This window comes from Vitis riparia, chromosome 13 (assembly GCF_004353265.1).
Source record: "Vitis riparia cultivar Riparia Gloire de Montpellier isolate 1030 chromosome 13, EGFV_Vit.rip_1.0, whole genome shotgun sequence".
Lineage (NCBI taxonomy): Eukaryota > Viridiplantae > Streptophyta > Magnoliopsida > Vitales > Vitaceae > Vitis > Vitis riparia.
In genome coordinates this window covers 11,899,787-11,919,940 of record NC_048443.1, presented here as the reverse complement: position 1 = coordinate 11,919,940, position 20,154 = coordinate 11,899,787, and the positions used below count along the sequence as shown (strand labels likewise).

The following is a 20,154-nucleotide window of genomic DNA, read 5'->3' as shown; positions in this document are numbered from 1 at the left end:
AGAGACAGGGACTGGTATATAATAATGGTGACTAGTTGATGAGACACGGCCATCGATTTTATCAAAGAAACTAGTCTCCTACCTTATCCATCATTCTCATGTGTTTCTGGCATCTTTTTTGTTCCATTTTGTATGGCCCAGAGCGTAGAATCCCAACCCTTTTCTGAAATATACACGCCCTGCATGCGTTAGTAGCTTACAAGGTCATTAATTCATCAGTAATTAAGTTTTTGTTTACTAAACTTAGGTTTTATAGTTCATAGTTTTGTCCTTGTCAGTCCAAAACTTCTCAAAACCAGATCATTTTTCCTTGCATGTGTTTGAATGATTGACTAAAAGGGTTTCTAACCGTAAAAAAAGAAAGTTGTATTGTATTGAAAAAGTCTCAATATTGGAAGATAAGACTCTTTAATAATAAAGCTATGTTTGGTCTCGAAAAAGTTAGAAGAAATAAATAAAAATAATTAATTAGTTGTAAGAAAAAAAATTAATTAATTAACTAATTAATTATTTTTATTTATTTCTTCAAACTCATTTTACTTATTATTATATATTATATAAAAATTAAATAATTTTAAAATATATAAATTTCTACCCAATTTTAATTCTTTTTTTAGTATTTTTCAGGTTTTTTCCGAGTAAAGGACTTTTATGACTTAATTACAAACAGATATTTTTTAAATTATTATTGAATTTTAAGCCAAGCTTATCATTGAAAAGCAAGGTTAACAAAGAGAGAGAGAAACAAATCACCTAAAACTAAAATCATGATAAATATCAGATTTGGGAGGACTTTACCTATCAATACGAGTGCAAACATTTCAATTTATTATTATTTATAATTAAAAATTAAAAAAATTAAAATGGTAAAATATGAAAATGATTAGATGGGCTGTTTAGCAAAGTTGGTTGGATAGTTGTCGCATATGGCCGACATGGAAGAATAGTTTCATTCACAAAGTCACATGTCATATCCAAAGTGGGTGTCAGCTTCTGGGTTGGGTCCTACTTCCCATGATCGGCTGACTTGTTCCTAATGGGACTTTCCCATTGGCTCCACTGCCGCCTCTCACTCTTCTCCATCCTAGTACCTAAATAGTAAATACATTATCTGACCTTTTTCTCCCTTGCCATGAATGCTATCCCTTAGTTCCTAGAAAGTGCCGGAGAAAAATAAAATAAAGAGAAAAAAAAAATTAAATCAATAATTTATTTTTATATAATTTTTAAATTTTATTTCATTTATTTTTCTCTATTATATAAGTATTAAATAATTTTAAAATAAATAAATCCTAATTAATTTTAATTTCTTTTTTCATATTTTCCATAAACCCAAATATAAAAAAAAATCTTTTTTTTATTATTCGTAATACTTTTATGGCAATCTAACATAGCTGAAATAAAATGTTTTTATATGAAAATTAAATAACTTTAATTTACCATTAATTTTAATTATATTTATTTTTTTCAAATTTTTTATATTCAATCAAATGTGAAAAAAAAAATCTTTAATTTTTTTTTTAAATAATTTTTTTGAAACCAAACATATGGGTTGTTTGATTTTGTGACTTAAATCTTAGAGTATTATTTTCAGTTTTTTTTTTTTTTTTGAACTTACTATTTTTTTTCTAAGTCAATTTTGTCCTAATAGAAAAAATAAAGACATGTTTGATAACTATTTTCAAGAATAATTCTGAAAATTAAATTTTAAAAATTATTTTTTTGATGTTTTGTTGAACTAAAATATGTTTAGAAACCTAAAATATTTTTAATCTATTTTTAATATTTTAAATACATTTTAAAAGTAAATTTTATATTTAGTGTTTTATTTTTATTCATTTTAAATGTTTGTACAATTGTTTTTTTAAAACAACTTCTAGAAAAATAAGTGAAAACAATAAAATAAAATAAAAAAACAAAATATCATGTTTTATATTGTTAAGAAAATAAAATACAAAATAATTTTTGTTTGTTAAATATGTTTTTCTATTTTTTTATTCTAAAAAATAGAAAACCGTTCTCAAATATAATTACAAAACAAGCCCTAAATTTTTTTCTTTACTTTCATCTTCATGTGTTGGTTTGGAAGACTTCTCAATCTCAATTTTGCAAAAAATTATCCAACTAGTCGAAACATAGGGGAATTGATGAGCCGATTAAGCTTGATCGAACGAGGTACCCTTTTTGGGCACTAAATATCCATAAATCCATTTTAAACAATTGAGGAAAAAGCTTTGGCCCGTCGAGGATTTGTTGAACCGAATATTCAATTGATTAAGCTAGTGTCCCTTAATAGTCACCTACCAAGCATTAAATGTCAAATGATTAATCAATTGGTCAAACCAATTGCTTGACTAGTCAAACCCAAGTTATGGGTTCTAAGATTCCCAAGTTGCCAAGATAAAAATTAATGGTTTTAAGAGCATTTAAATATATGAGACCTTAAGTATTCATTTGCTTACTTACCTAAAATTTCATTGATAGCTCTTAAGTATGTGAGTCATTTTTTTTTCACTAGGATTGAAGTATTTTTCATTTCTTATTTCTAAACTTATGAGCATGTTGTTCAACTAAGGTTTATCACTTTGAGGTAATTGGAAAAGGTCTATTGAAACGTGAGAATACAATTGTAAACATTAAAGATTTAGATTTAAGGTTTTAAGGTTAGTAGAACTCTCACTCAATTGAAGCTTGAGGAGAGTGAATGTAAATCAAGATTTGAACTGAATCACTATATAATGTTGCATCATTTCTTCCCTTAACTTATCGTAATTTGCTTTAAATTACATATTATATATCTTGTACCCTTATTAATTCCTTTAATTTAGTTTACAAATTGACCATCATCCTATTAAACCACCTTCAACCGGTCCACCCCCACCCCACCCAAACCGGAACTCTCCCTCTTAAACCCCCATTGTCCCTCTTGAGCGTTTAAGTAGATTGTACTAACTATTTTTCACACATCTTTTTAAGGTTGCTTTCTTTATTATATAACAAAAAAAAAAAAAGATATTTACTATTGGTAAATCACTAAAAATGATAATGTAATTTTTTTTATTCTATAGAATTTTTTATATTGCAATAATTTTGAGGAAAGAAAATCTAAACTACTAAATAAACAATGAATACTTTTCAATTAATTTGGAATGTAGTCTGTTACACTTTTTCTGTTCAACTTTTTTTAATTAAAATTTAAAAATAATTTTGAAATCATATTAGGTAACATATGTTTAACTTTTGTTAAGATGTCAAAAACTCTTGTTTCTAAAATTTTTTAAACAAATTTTCTCACATGTCTATATTGAAAATATTGAAAACTCATTGAAATATAATTAAAAAAAAAGTTTTAAAAATGATATTAAAAAGCATGTTCTTGTGATGTAAACATATATGCAAAATCCCAAAAAATAAAAAGTGCAATTCAAAAATACTTTTTACTATTAACAATATAATAAACATAGTCCCACAAAAATATGCCAACACATAGAATAAAACCAAGATCTAGACATACTTCTATTTTAGTCCTCTAATAATATCTTCATAGCGAAAAGGATCTTGTGGTGTCGAATGATACAAGAGCATACAATCTATAACCATAATCCAAAATTGTTCACTCTAGAGAAAAATGGGAGAGGGAGAGAGAAAGAGAGAGAAATAATATTGTATGTGTTTGTAGTTATGCACTATTGTAAATAGGTTTTGTGTGTTTTTAATAAAAAATAAATAAATAAATAAGTCCCATGCTTTATGAATAGTAAGGGAGAGGGCCTAGTAAAACTAGACCTAAACTCCCATCCTTTATCTCTAGTCAATCAGAACATTAGAACAAAATTAGAAATGATGGGAAAAAATAGGTAAAGGTTAGTGGCATAAGAGTTTGCCCTATGATGACTTTTATGGCTCAAATTCTATTATTTCCCATTCACCCATGGTGGGCAGAACGATAATCAACTTTTTTTCCATGAATCTTTTTTTCATCGCGGTTCATAATGACTAATGAATCATTATTATTAAGTGCTAAAAACATAAAGGAAAATATAGACCAACATAGTTCATTCCCAAAAGTCTTAATAAGTCGCGAACTCATTTAGTCACATCTTAACAAACACCTCCCATTCCTTTGGAAAATTATTTCAAAGTCATGTTTCAACTAATCTTACTCAAACACCCTAGTTGCAATATAGACTGTCAATAGTGAGACTAGGACTAGGTAAATAGTCTTTATCTCATCTTCATTCTATTTAACTTTGGCTAGTTATTTTCCGACGATTTCCCTTTAGGTCATATCAATCATAACCATAGGCCACATCGCATATACTATACCTCGTCCTCGTTACATAATCAAATGTCACATAAGGCATAAAAGGTGATCACAATGATTTATACAAAAGTGATGAAGCATAGATCTATTCATGTGCCCTCTTATTTGGTTACTAAGTACATGTGATATGAAGTGTTAAGATAAAGACCTTAAAATTATAACATGATGTAATAGATTTGGAATTTATTATTTATTTAATGATATTATGGTTTCGCTTTTATCTACCTCTATTTCATGTATTATACTTTATGAATATTCTTGTCTAGCATCTCTTTTATTGTACATAACTTGCATGCATTATGAGTCGCATAAAAAATCCAAGTCATGAGTTCCTTATAAGTAAATATTTGTTTATAATCAATTTGTAGATTTGGACAATCAATTTGAAGTTGTAGCATACTACCTCCTAATTTGAAGGATGGATGCTCTTGGCTATCAAAAATGGGTTCCTATGATGGGTGTACTAGTAACGTATGAGTCATAAAGTAATCAAGTAGTCATGACTTCACCAAGTTGTTATGTTGTATTGTCTCTCAACTTTAAGAGAATATTGAGTTTGTGTCAATGTTAGTAGTGACTTTGACCTATGAGTGACAGATCTTAAAATGATCATATATATTTCTTATAAATTGAGTCATTATTGATGAAAGCTAATAGTAATAGGTATTTTCAATAAAAATACTATGATATCTCATAAATTTTGAAACAATGTGTCCCCTTGAGTAATCCTAAGAATGTATGATCATGAAAACTGTGGCATCACAGTAATTTCTTAAGTGAAAGTTGACATTTGTTATTTGTAAGTTAGAGTATATTATTTAATCACATGATTAAAGGATTTGTAACTTAAAAATGGTTAAGGTAATATTGATAGGTTGATAACTTTCACTTTGTTATATTATTGATATCAACTTATGGAGAGACTATGAATAGTGGATAGTAAGTCGTAGATCCAAGTGCTTAGTGTCTCCTTGTAATATACATAGAGTATCGGACTATAGTTGACTCTTTACAGTGAGATAGAAGAAGATCATCCATCGGACCATACATCCTTATAATCATAACTTTTATTCAACCTACTAAAGGGTTATCAACACATATTTCCAGTCCAACTTAACAAAATCAAACCAATAAAAAAGGAAATAGAAAATACCATCAAAATGGCTATTTGGCAAAGAACATGATTCAAATGGTAGTGCTCACCCCAAACACAGAATAAATCTATATTCTACAATGCACCTAATTTTGTTTCCAATTATGGTTAGGTCCCAATAACCTTGATTATAACTAGCTCAAACATGCCCTTACTCCTGTATAGATGGGAGGTGGTCTCTATGAAGTAGGGCAATCTTCTTGGGAAGGCCCACTTCGGAAATTCCACCAAAAATCTTCTCCCTTTCCTCCTTTCACTTATTTAGAGTAGGTGCACTGAAGAATACTTCAATCATCCTTGATGCAAGCAGCACCAAAAGAATCACATGCTCAATGATCAACATGGTTCAACCGTGTCAACTCAAGAATAAAGGAAGATAATATATTTCACCCTTACTGTTCTTTGCCCTCTGCTAATGGGTAAAGGGTCATCCACAGCTATTTCCCATTCAGGTTGACAAAATTAGACTAGTGATCAAACAGAAAATGAAGACTGCAGCCCAATTATCTAATATATATATATGTATATATATATATATATATGCATGCTTAGAAATCAAAGCTCTTTTATAGTATTTAAACCCCCAACTTAACTTAAAATATATATTATATGAGGATAATAACAACAAAAACTATGAAAGAAGGAAATAGAAAAATAAATTAAATATTTTTTATTTCTTATTTTCTATTTTTAATAATTCCAAAAAAAATAATAAAAATATCAATATATGTTAAGAAAGTTAACCAACAATGGATAAAAGCAAAAGAGATAAAATAAAGCATAGACAGAGACAGATATGCGACATGTGAAAGTGCCATGCACCATTCTACAGGGAAAGCTATGATTATTCAGAAATATTTAAAATAAATAAATAAATAAAAATAAAAATAAAAATAAAAAGGTGGAAAACAGAGAAAAGAGTCATGGTGAAATGAGGATAAGCGTTGAGGAGGAGTCATCTCCTTTGTTTGTTCTGGAAGTGACGCGTCCACCACTCTCCACCCTCGCGACAAATTGGTGGGCTCCGCCCCCATTTTCGCGTGGCCTCTTTCCTACACCACCCACATGGTCCCCATGCGGCGGCTGTCCCCCCCCACCCCTGAAACGCGTCGTTTTGAGTCTATCCGCTTCTTCCTCTCTATTTTGTTTTATTAAAAAATCATAAATCAAACAAAAGGCTGCTGCTCATTTGGGCAAGGCATAAGTACTCCTCAAATGACGAAACTACCCTTCTTTTTGCCTACTTATTACCCTAGCAGCTGCGTGTTTTGACTTTTGATTGAACCAGTACAAAATAATAATAGTATGATGCCATGTGAGATAATTCACTTGTAGGAAACACTCTTGCTTTTTATACGTGGAAAATAATTTAGAGTTGGATTTTAATATTTCAAACACTTTCTTATAAAGGAAAAAGTTATTTTTAAAATTTTTAAAAATTAATTAAAAAGATTTATAGATAATGACTATTTTTATATGAATTTTTAAAAGTTTATATTAAAAATTATTAATTTTTAAATAAATTTTAAAAATATGAAATAAATATATTAAAAGATTCTATTTTTATACAAAATTTATTACTATTTTTTAATTCTCAAAACAAAAAATGAAAAGTGTATCTAAACAAATATTGAATCATATGTAATTTTTAATCAAACTTATTAATAAAAATATTTTAATTTTTTTATTATTATTATACTATATTCAGTTCCCAAAAAATATTAAAGAAACTAAAACTTTCATATTTGATTTTATTACAAAAAATAAAATATAATATAATTAAAATTAGAAAAAATAATAATAATGTTAAATTACTTAATTTTTATATAAAAGAATTAAATAAATTTGAAATAAGATATAAAAATAATTTATTAATTTAAAATCTAATTTTTATTTTCATTCATTTTTTGTTTTTACTTTTCTTTTAATTTTTTTCTAATTTTTCTAAATATTTTAATAACCAAACGTAACCTCAAAAAATATTTGGTGTACCATATACTTTTTAATAGGGAATCTTGATCCCATCCCTTGAAATTTAAGAAGAGGGATAAGGTAGGCATAAAGAATAAATTTCAAGGTTAGGACTGCCAGGGCCAGCCCCCGTCCTATGCGGCCTTAAAGTTAGACTGTTAGGATATATATAAATTTGAGTGGCCCTTAGTCGCCCCCTAGGGACCATCTTAGGAGTCCTAAAAAAATTGACTTTTGGAAGTTAGCTTGTGTGGATTGAATATGAGACGTGTAAACGTGGTTCACTGCCCTCCTTCAAGGGTTGAGTGCCAAGAAAAATCAACTTCTTCACAAATATCTGTCATCCATCCTTGTATCGACTTTTTTTTAAAGGGTAAAAAATAATAAAATAGCGGATCAAATGAGTGGGAAATTTCCAATAATTTTAATTTTTTTTAAAAAACTTATAATATAAGAATAAATGTAATTTATTCTTAGGAAAGTTGTATTTCATTTTACAAATGTTAAAATAAAAAAAATAAAAAAAAATCCAAAGCAATGTTGTAACACATCTTATTAACATAGGATGAGGCAAGACCGGTATCCGTAAGGACATGTCTCACTCTCATTCCTATTTATATTAGTGGATATAAGTCACTTCCTTCACTTTATAATAATATTATCTTTAAGGGGTGTTTGGTACACAAGAATAGGGAGTGAGAATAAACATCTTATTTCTTTTCTCCCTTATTCCTACGTTTGGATAAATATTAAGAAGACAAAAATGGAATAAAAAATTATTCAGACATAAATCAAATTTAACTTATAAGTCGGATTTGATTTATTAAACTTATTTGATGATATAAAATAACCTAAATTTATTATTTTACCCTCTTATCTCATTTTTTAAACCCGATATTTATCTTCTTTGCAAAGCTAGAGACTCATTTATCATCCATTTTTATGCAACAAGTGATTCGCCCAATCTGAATCAATCAATCCACGACATTTAGAAAAAAAATTTTCAATTTCTAATTTTTAGGATTTTGAATGAAATTTGAATTCTTCTATTTCCTTTTTTGGAAATAGGAAAAACATTTACTAGCTTTGAGAATTTAAATATTATAATAATAATTTTTTTTTTTTTGTAAAATATAATTTTATAACTACTTAAACATGACAAATTATTCAAATTTTTAATAAAAATGATAATTGAATATTTGTACAAATGATAATTGAATATTTGTACATTAGGGTTATATGATTTTTATAGTTAATTTTTTATTTATTGAGTATATATATATTTTTAGTCTTATTATTTAATAACAAAAAAAACTCTCAAATTTTGTTTTTTAAAATAAAAATAAAAATAAAAAATTATTTTAAATTATATGGAATGATATTATTGTAAATTTATTTCTTTTTCATTTCTATTCCTATTATTATCAAACATTGGAATGGAAACAAATAATCATTCCAATCTTGCATTCATAAGTTCATCCAAACGCTAGAAATGGAATCATCAAATTCATTTCTATTCACTAAGAAATAGGAATAGAAACAAAATATTCATTTTCATTCTCTATTCTGATGTACCAAACACCCCCTTAAGTTAGGCTTTCGTTCTTTCTTTATTTTTTTATTTTTTTATTTTATGAGTTCTTTAGATGGATTATAACATTCTCCTTCACACAAGTTTAAATTAGATGTCACTTTTCTATTGCAGATCAAAAAACAAAAAATAGAAAAGTGAAAGGGGAATGGTCCATTAGACCGATCCTTCTCCAACAATCAAGTTAGTCATGAAAGAAGTAAAAGATAACAAATAAAAAATAAAATTATTTACATAAACCTCATTTGAAATTAGGGGCATTCTTTGGTAGTCATCTTTTGGTATATCAATTACGAAAAGATAATAAAAGGAGACATCAATTACACATTTGTCCCTAAATGATTTTTATTATATTTATCTTTAATGCTTTGATTGTAAGTAATAACTATGAAATAACATTTAAAGTTTTGGTCGTAACCATTATCCGATTAATGCAAAGGTTGTCTTTTATAATGAATCACATATTGCGAGCAACATGGGCGTATTTTGTAGGTGGTGGTTGTCCCTTCTAGAAAAGGCCCCTTCTATAGTGTGATGATAATGGTAATCTAATCACATATATTGTGTTGTACTATGGTGGATCCCATAATGATATTATGGCATATGTTATATGGAAGTAGAGTATCATTGTTTTGATTTTGTCCCGTGATAAAGGATTTTCATGTCCCTACATCTACATCAAACGTTTTCGGGATAAAATTCATTTTCCTTAAATCATATATATATACTCTTTTGACCGTTTATCTAAGCCGGTAATTTTATCCTACATAAATATTTTTAAGTTAATGGAAAGTTTAATGTCGAACGCAAGGTATAAATTGAAGTAACGAGAAAATCAAGCACGAGAAATAAATGAAAAATGGAAATTTTAGTAAAGGCATCTCAAGCTTTTATGCCTAAGTTTGGCAAAACCTAAGACTTTCATATCCAATGCATAACTTTTAATAAATTTGAAGAAGAAAATGCTTTTGTTTCAAAGAGAGTAAGTTGTGGAAGGTAATGAAAGAAATGGGATCATGACATATATTTGACCCATCATGAATAGCACATAGAAAATTTTGGATGTACTTTGGTTTGGTTGAATCATCATCTCCGGCCAAAACTAAAATTAAGGGGAATAATCAACTTTAAAAGCATAAAATAAGTACATATAATTACTTTGTTGAAAGTAATGTGATAACCACGAAATTTTGGCACCAAAGGAATTTGGTAAACAATCATGCTTTCGAGAGTGTTTGAAAAATCTAGAAGCCTTGAATAAACAACTCATAAAAATAGGAGGCTTAGTAAACCAAAGTATAAAATAAAATATCTTGAAAAAAATTAGGTCGGTGCAGAGAGAGAGAGAGAGAGAGAGAGAGAGAGAGAGAGAGAGAGGCGTGTGGGCGGTCAAATATGTAGAAGGTGCCAATTGACTGGCTTTTGGACTGGTAGAAAGGTTTTGATTGTAGAAGATGCTCTAGAAATATTCTTCTTCAAAATACTTCAAATGTTTCTGCTACTCTCAATCACATCACCTAAAATTTTGTTCCATTTTGTGGGGGATGGCTTTCTAATCCTCATCCTATTTAAACATGACTTCCAACTTGCAATATGCTTCTATTTATAACAATTATTATGCTTTTAGGACCATTTTAAAAGTACTTTATTTTAAAAATAATTCATCCTACATAGCCTTAAATAGTAAATTGTTTTTATTCCATAAATGCCCTTTTTACTTACTTTAAAATTGATTTATATTTTTTTAATTGAAAATGATAATATTTTCACAAAAATAATAAAATATTATTTTAGTAAAGCCATAAATGGTATTTTTCTTAAAAAAAATATTAATATTTTGAAAATGATAATGATTAATAATACTTTATTTAAAATGAATGATAAATAATACAATTCAATTTTTTATAAAAATGTAAATAAATTAATTATTTTTATTATAAGTACGCATTTACTTTTAAATTATTAATAGGATATCATGAACCCATTTGATCTAGAAAATTCTTAGTAATTAGAATAACTTTTTATTTCAAATTATTTTTGAAAATTATTTTACCCATTAAAAAATCAAATACACTAAGGTGATGTTTGTTTTTTCATTAAATAAAAAAATTTAAAATATTTGATTGTTATTAATAGGTTCAGTTTCATTATATTAGTTTATATTAATAAGTTACTTTTAATTCTATAAAATAGGCGATTTTGACTTTTTTTTATACAAACACCACATTTCTTTTTATTTAAAATTTGTTTTTCTATTGAGAAAATAAAGTATACTTGTGTGCAAAATATAGGGATTTGAAATCCATTTGTTTTTTATTTATTCCTTATATTTTAATATTTATTTTTAAATAAATCAAAATTTATTTTAATTTTTAAAATATTTATTTTATTATTAAATTTTATAAAATATAATTATTCATTTTTAACAACAATAAAATAAAATTTTAAAACTCATTTGAAACATTCAAAATTTAATTTTTTTTCTATAAAAGGTCAAAATGAAAAAATAAAATAAAAACAGGTGCATTTAGCAATATGGGTGGGTTTTTAAATTAGGTGAGAATGACACTTTTGGTACAAAACATTAGAAATAAATAAATAAAAGCTTTTAACTTTAAATTTGAAATTTGTAATTTTTCATAATATTTTTAGGAAAGGAAATCTAAAAGTGGAAAAAAAAAATAGTAGAAGAGTAGTAAACTTAAAATATATGTAAACAAATTAAAAAAAAACATAATTAAAATAAAATGGAGGATGATGTAAAAATTCAAAATGTGTGAGAAATTAAAATGCATCTGAGAAAGACTAGAGTCAAATTTTCTAAAATATTAGGGTAAATTACAATATCTCCCTTATAATTTAAGGTTATAAATGCACTTAAAAAACAATTTATGGGCTAAATTAAGAAATAAAGGAAAAACATAAGTGATATTATAATTTACTTAAAATCTTATTTTTGCATATAAAATGTCTTCGTTTAATATATAATTTAAGGTTAATTCATTCACATATCGGGTTTTGACTAAATACATTTAACTTTCGTAAATTTGAAATTTCATTAAATGTTTCATTTATTTGAGTGAGAGAGAATGTGAGTGAAAATTAAAAATGAAAATGATAGAGAATGTATTTGATGAAATTTTAAACCAACAGATGTTAGGCGCATCTAACTAAAACCTCAAGTAAAATGAATGAAATTAGCCTTACAATCTATTATCACCCTTGATAAACTTGAAATTTTTTAATTTGTTTCAGTTTAGAAATTAGAACAATCTTCAGTTATTTGATAATAAAGATGATTGAGATTAGCAATTAATTTTTTATTTTATTTATAATTAATGAAAATTTTCTAAATGTTATTAAGAGACTATTATGTAAATTATTATTTGCTTCCTATTAATTCACCTCACCAAGAAGAAATTTACCTTATAAACTTGAATATATATGCTAACCTACCAAATAAACCATTCTTTGTTTCATAGACAAGATGATTGAGGTTATCTTATAAATTATTTGGAAATTTCTTCAAAACTATTACATATTTTACATAATAACTAGAAATGGGCATTTAAAAGTAGAATGAAATTTTAATATTTATTAAATTCTAGGAATTTATTTCAAAACAAAATATGATTTTTTTTTTCTAAATTTAGATATAAGGATATTTTTAAGGGTTTGGTAGTGCTACTTTGGTATATATATAAATGGGTATAGACCGAATTTGAAAAAAATATTATTTGAATTGAGTTAAGATTAAATATTGTGTTCGTATGTATATAAATAGAATTTTATTTTATTTTTATTTTTCTCCTTTTTAACATAATAAAAAATTAAGTTTATTCCTTATCAAAATATAAAATCTTACAAAAATTAACTCATGTATTCAAAAATTTATTTATTTTAATTTAATAAAAAATCACAAAAATAATTGCAGATTTTTAATTAAGGTTAGAGTTTGGGTTGGAATTGTATTGATATATTTCGAGTGGATTGGGGTCGTCCACAAATATACGAGTAAGATTGTTTTTATCCTATTGTCATCATTTAGGAATGAAAGTGATAAAAAGGAAAAGGAAATTGAATAACACGAGCATGATATGTATATTGAGCAAAAAACGATACGAATTTTTTATTTACAAATACATATGATGATCTTTGTAAGTGACATTTTAGGGGCATGAACAAATTTTCACAAAACATTGGAATGGGAATATGAGAGGGATTTGTTTGTGACACAATCTCAAAGATATATATGGAATAAATTCTCATTCTAATATGACATGGGCACATGAAAAATGTCGCACTAAAATTAAATTTGTCAATAAATCAATAACAACTTTTGTCCCAAAAATCAGTGTAGAAATGTAAAGTGCAAGATCAATAAGATATGGTCCCTAAAAAAGAGAAAGAAAAAAACATCAACTGGGTGGCTAATTAGAAGCAGAATCAAAAGGGCCCAAACAATAATTTGAAGGGTTGTCAGCATCCTCAATTTCTTAAATGAAGGGGCGGTCCATGCTCTCACTTTCTTATACGATACCATGATATGGACATAAACTTGGAAAATAAAATAAAATCCTGTGCCCTAATTCATTACACTTTGACATGAGAACAAATTGGTATAGGTGAGTTTAATGACAACACAAATTTCTTTCTAGAAATTGCACCTTAAGATGCCTTGCCCAATTGGAAGGAATCTCTCCCCCCTTCATTCATTATGAATTATTATTAAATATTTAATTACAAACGAATCACACCCATTTATTTTTATTTTTATTTTTTTGCCATGAAGAATGGTCCATCAACTCTCACCCAATTATCCTTCCTACCCTTTGATCTCTTCCTTACCATAATTTCATGTAATAAAAAATTATTATACATATTAAAAATAAAATAATAATTACAATATCTATTTTAGTTGGTGACGATACTAAATAGAATATAAAAACTTTTTATTTAATATATATTAATCATATTTGAAAAAAAGTGAGTTTTCACACACTTATATAAAAATAATTATAAAATAAAAATCCTCTAAAATTAATTGAAGTTTTATACATTTACCTATTGAAGGTAATATTTAGAATGATTAAAGGTAGCAATTGAATGGTCAAAGAGACAGTATATTTGACACAAAAATATATATATAAATAATAATTATTTTTAGATAATCGTTTGATATTTATATTTTATAAACTTGACTTTTTATTTTATAGTATTTTTTTTCTATATAAGTGTATGGAAATACATTTTTCCTTTCATATTGTCCATCGTTGACAAAATGATAAATTTTTTTGATAAAAATAGTAGTATAATTAGTATTTTTATTGACTTCTAGAATTTGTTTTTTCCAAATAATACTACCCTTGAAATCCTTCAACATTTATTACCAATTAAACACTTGATTTTATTCCTCATTTTGTTGGAACTCACAATAGCAATTTATATTTTATTTTAATTATTTTTTGATAAATATTTAACAAAATTGTTCTTACTTTGAACTAAAGCCTAAAAAAGTAATTAATTTTGTCTAATTAAAGGCAAAATAATTTCACATATTGGGAAATTACATTACTATACATCAAATTTAAGACCCTTACTCATTTTTAGGTATTATTTTGATCTTTCTTTAAATATTCTTTCTCAAGTTCTTACCATGATGATTTTCAATTGCTTTTTAGGAAGATTTATTTAAAGATCTATAATTGCTTCTTAAAAAACCTTATACCAAATTTATTTTATTTATAACTATTTTAAATCTTAAATAAAAAAGGGATTAACAACTTAGTATTGATTCATGCATTGACATTAAAGGAATACAGGTGTTGGTTATGATACTAAAATTTATTTTATTTTTTATTAACTGCCAAAATAATTTTAAATTATTATTAAGGTTGTCAACTGTTTGGTAACAGACTCAATGTGCCCCAACCCTCACAGGTTGGCCCACCTGTGAACGAAAGAAAATTTTGATTATACAATTATGCATTTATTTATGTAGTATGGTCCTCCTCTGCGGTCAGGTCAGGACGTGGATGGACATGACAAGATGGTAAATATATGAAGTCATCAAGGATATTTCGGTAAGTTCATGTCATTAGATTTATTAGGAATTGACGTCCTTCCACGAAGCTAGGTGCTCTTAGCACAGATGCACGTTCGGACGCCGTCTCGATGTTGAAGGAAGTCTAGAGTACGAAACGCTGAGACACCTGGCATTTCAACGAGGACACGTGTCGGTGACACGTTCCAACACGAAGCGAATCATTTTGGGTTTGACTCAGAAATGACATCTTACCTACTGTTGGCATCACCGCCGTTTGACTCTCATGTGATTGTATTTTAGTGGACCTAACCTTTTGGTGTGAGTGGCTAGATGCAAGAGATTCCCGCCCCCCCCCCCCCACCCCACATAAAAGTAAACTCCTCATTGTCTTCAATAACCTAACGCCAGCCCACGGCTTAACCGCGGTTAAATTGACTTAACCATGGTCAAATAACCCCTGAAAAAGTTACTGATCCTTCGCTCTCTTATCTCCTACTCCTCTAATAATAGAAAGAAGAAAAAAGAACTCAGAAGACCCTCTTCTTCTTCTTCTCTCTCTTTTCTATCTTCCTTCTACCTCAGCAGAGCTGCCAGAGGCTGAAGCGCAGCGCTTTCATGGCGGAAACCAAGACCTAAAAGAGCTGGTACCATCATATTCTAGATTTGCTTGTCTTTTCTGTGCACCCATAATTTTTTTTTTCTTTTTGAAACATTTTCATGTCTTTTGTTAAGGTAACGCTTGGATTTTATTGGTATTTAATTTAGTTTGATTAATTGAATGAGAATTTGATTGAGTCAAGTGATCGCTTTGGAGTTTGGAGATGTCTTAATTTTTCTCTATTTATTTATTTGCTTTTTGTTTGGAATTGAGAGTCTGGAATTTTGGTGATTTTATGATAGCTTCAGAAATATAGAACATGCTAGGAAGTTTGTGTCGGATCTGATCACGTCTGGTAGGACGCCGTTTCAGGGAGAGGAATCCGGGCGTTGTGATGGATCTGAGTTTAGGTAGATCTGATTCTGATAGTCTCCACTCTGTTTGGAGGATTTTCCTGGGATGGAATAACTTTGTCCTTGCTTTTGTATTTTGCATGAATTTTCTCCAAGTTTGATGATTTGTTTTTCCTTAATTTACCTGATATTATTTATTTATTTTTAAACAGATAATATATTCATATTTGTTTCTTAGCAACCAAACAAATTCTTGATCCATATGATTATGTTTTTGATATTTTAAAGTACTAATACTAAGTTTGGCGATCAAATGCTCTGATTGGATAGAGGAATAGTGTTTTCTTTTGTGGTATGAGAAGGTTGTTCATTTCCTGTTATTTCTTCATCTTTCTACTTTTTAACTTATTGAATTTTTTTGCCATGTATGTTTGTTGTGGACGATTGTTTGTTTAATTAATTGGTTGTAGGGGATTTTCTACCTTTTTGTAGATCTGTGTTATGTTGTTGAAATTTAGCCCAAGGTATATGAAGAAATTGATAAATTTGGTTTGGATGGCGGTGGAGTTAATTTTTGCAGGACAGAATACAATTTGGTCAAATTCTTCAGGTTCATACATCTTAGCGTGCAATCAGTTTGTTGGTGATCTTCAGGTGGAATTGCTTGTGAAGAGCAGAGATTGATTAGAAACCAGAGCTGATTTGGACTGTGTTCAATTAAGATCGGGTTTGATTTCTTTGGGTGCTGCGTGGAATGGGAATTTTTGAAGAAATGGGTTTCTGTGGTAATCTTGATTTTCTATCGGCTCCACCAGGGGAAGGAGAGGTGGCTCCTGAAAATGAACCAGAGGCAACTGTGGAGGAGGATTATACTGATGAGGAGATGGATGTTGATGAGCTTGAGAGGAGGATGTGGAGGGATCGCATGCTGCTGAGGCGGCTTAAAGAACAAAACAAGGGTAAGGAGGGAGTGGACAATGCTAAGCAGCGCCAGTCCCAGGAGCAAGCTCGAAGGAAGAAGATGTCCCGAGCACAGGATGGGATACTGAAATACATGCTGAAAATGATGGAAGTTTGTAAAGCTCAGGGTTTTGTCTATGGTATCATTCCCGAGAAGGGGAAACCAGTGAGCGGAGCATCTGACAATCTCCGGGCATGGTGGAAGGAGAAGGTGAGGTTTGATCGGAATGGCCCTGCTGCGATTGCGAAATACCAGGCTGATCATTCAATTCCTGGAAAGAATGAGGACTGCAATACAATGGCATCCACCCCCCATACCCTGCAGGAGCTACAAGACACCACACTTGGATCACTTTTGTCAGCTTTGATGCAGCACTGCGACCCACCTCAGAGGCGGTTCCCGTTGGAGAAGGGTATTGCACCACCTTGGTGGCCTACTGGGAATGAAGAATGGTGGCCTCAATTGGGATTGCCCAAAGATCAGGGTCCTCCCCCATACAAGAAGCCTCATGATCTAAAGAAGGCTTGGAAGGTCAGTGTTCTCACTGCAGTGATCAAGCACATGTCCCCTGACATTGCTAAGATCCGCAAGCTTGTTCGTCAGTCTAAATGCTTGCAGGATAAGATGACTGCCAAAGAGAGTGCCACTTGGCTGGCCATTATCAACCAGGAAGAGGCGTTGTCCCGAAAACTGTATCCTGACAGCTGCCCACCTGTGCCTTTGGCTGGTGGGAGTGGATCTTTTGTCATCAGTGACACCAGTGATTATGATGTTGAGGGTGTGGAAGATGAGGCCAACATTGAAGTGGAGGAGTGCAAGCCCCGTGATGTCAATCTCTTCAATTTAGGCGTAGGAGCCAGAGATAGGCTTATGGTGCCACCACTGGCTCCTTCGATCAAGGGAGAGCTTGTAGAGACCAACTCAGATTTCATCCAGAAGAGGAAGCAGCCACCTGATGAGCCGAATATAATGATGGATCAGAAAATGTATACCTGTGAATACACTCAATGCCCCTACAACAATTACCGTCTTGCGTTTCTCGACAGGGCGTCCAGAAACCATCATCAGATGAATTGTCTATACAGGAGTAATTCTTCACAAGGGTTTGGAATGTCGAATTTCCAAATTAATAATGAGAAACCAGCAGCCTTCTCTCTACCCTTTGCTCAACCCAAGGCAGCAGCTCCACCAGTGAACCAGTCTCCTGCTTTCAATGTTTCAGGACTTGGACTTCCAGAAGATGGGCAAAAAATGATTTCTGACCTAATGTCATTCTATGACACAAATCTCCAGCGAAACAAGAGCTTGAATCCTGGGAACCTTAATGTTATGGAAGATCAAAATCAGCCGCAGCAGCAGCAGCAGAAGTTTCAACTTCAGCTAGATGATAACTTCTTCAATCAGGGGGTTATGATGGGTGGCAACATCACTGAAGAAACAAACATGCCCTTAAATCATTCTGTTTTCTCGTCAAGCGAGATCCAGTTTGATCAGTGTAAAGCATTTGATTCTCCATTTGACACCAACCCAAATGACAACATTGCTGACTTTAGATTTGGGTCGCCATTCAACTTGGCAGCAGTAGATTATACGGTGGACCCACTGCCAAAGCAGGATGTATCCATGTGGTACCTTTGAAAACACAAACAGGCATCCCATCTTAGAGCTATCTGCGGAAGTTGGGGAGAGGGGGCCTCTGGTGGAAGGAATGGGATAAAGCTGTATATTCTGGGAGGAAGATCATCTTTGCCTTTAGTGTCTGCTGGGAATGGGGTGAAGTGTTGTTCCTTCTGAATTTTAGTTAATATTTTTGTTGTAGTAGGGGTTGTTAAGGGACTTTATGAACTTGGGTTTCTCTTCTGCCACTCTTCTTTTAATATTCCAAGTCTAGGTTGTGTAGGTTGCTTTCATTGCAGTACTGAAGAAGGGTCAATAAATAACTGGGAAGGACCCCAACCCCATTACTCACTACTGCTGTTGAAATGTTAGGCGTTTTGGTGTTGCAAAAATTGGTATGGGCATGTAGTTATATTATATATACACATACATTTATAATCTATATATGTGGTTGTTTCTAATCCACCTCCACTTTATAATTGTCTCTTCCATTTATTTATCCTGAAATTATCATATGAATCATGAGTAGTGGGAGGTGAAATAGAAAAGGACAATGCCCATCCATGGTCTCATGCTCCATGCGCCTAGCCACTTGTCCATTTACACTATTATTATGAGCATTTGATGGTGAAAGAGATACTTTTTCCAAGTGGTAGACCAGGTCATGGAAAAGTTGATATGGGAGATGACTGGCTTATCTTCAATCAAAAAGCTGGCACATACTGTTCCCACGAGATGCATGTGCCCCATCTACTTCGAATCATCCCCACCCTCTTTTTCCATGATGACTTGTTTGTTTTGAAAGAAATGAAAATTAGTTTGCAGTCAATTTTATACAATCTAACTGTTGGGACTTTGAAAAAGGACGCTGAGTGTCAAATAATTTGCGACCAGAGATGAGACCCTTTTCGGCGATTTCTGAAAATCGAGAGTGGTCCCCTTGTTTGGCATGGAGGAAAATTTCAAAGATGATACCCAGGGAGGAGAAAAATGGAAGGAAAAAGCCTAGGCTTAGTAGAGTCTGGCAAGCTCTCAGAATAGCTGTGACTGTGGCCTGGCCTCTTCTCTTGGCTTTCTTTAATAATTGGCTTGGTGGAACACTTCTTTCATCTCTCTCTCTCTCTAGATCTGAAAAATTAAAGGGGGTGAAATCTTCATCCATCTCTCCAACTTCTATGTGATTTACTTGCTTTACAAATGACCCAATACAGTGAGCCAGCCAGCTCCCACAAGAATGACACCATATATTGTCCTGCCTGTCTGTCTCCTCCCCCACCCACATATGTCGGCAGCATCAGATGAAGCTCCCTCCCTGTAATCAAATTTAATTATAAAAATGACCTGACCATATAATCATGATTATTGTGCATTCAGTGAGGCATGAACCATGGCCATTTTGTCTTTCAAAAAAAAAAGGGGAAAATTCAATTTTGAGCACCATAAGATAGTTTCAACTCCTATGAGATTGAAACTAGGCTGCCTGGAGTTAGTCCAAGGCCAACCGGCCCAAAATTTTGACCACAGCGCTGGTCAGGTCAGG

At 30.4% G+C, this 20,154-nt stretch overlaps 1 protein-coding gene across 2 annotated transcripts; it reads left to right on the top strand.

The window, feature by feature from the left end:
- Positions 1–15,586: 15,586 nt before the first annotated feature.
- Positions 15,587–19,079, top strand: LOC117927921 (ETHYLENE INSENSITIVE 3-like 1 protein). 2 transcript variants are annotated; one of them, XM_034847648.1, is made up of 2 exons: positions 15,587–15,729; positions 16,617–19,079. In XM_034847648.1, the coding sequence occupies exon 2, from the start codon at positions 16,791–16,793 to the stop codon at positions 18,633–18,635; it is 1,845 nt and encodes a 614-aa protein (XP_034703539.1). In that variant the 5' UTR covers positions 15,587–15,729; positions 16,617–16,790; the 3' UTR covers positions 18,636–19,079. The 2 variants fall into 2 exon arrangements, with proteins under 2 accessions (XP_034703539.1, XP_034703540.1); XM_034847649.1 differs by having other exon boundaries at positions 16,604–19,079.
- The last annotated feature ends 1,075 nt before the right edge of the window (positions 19,080–20,154 follow it).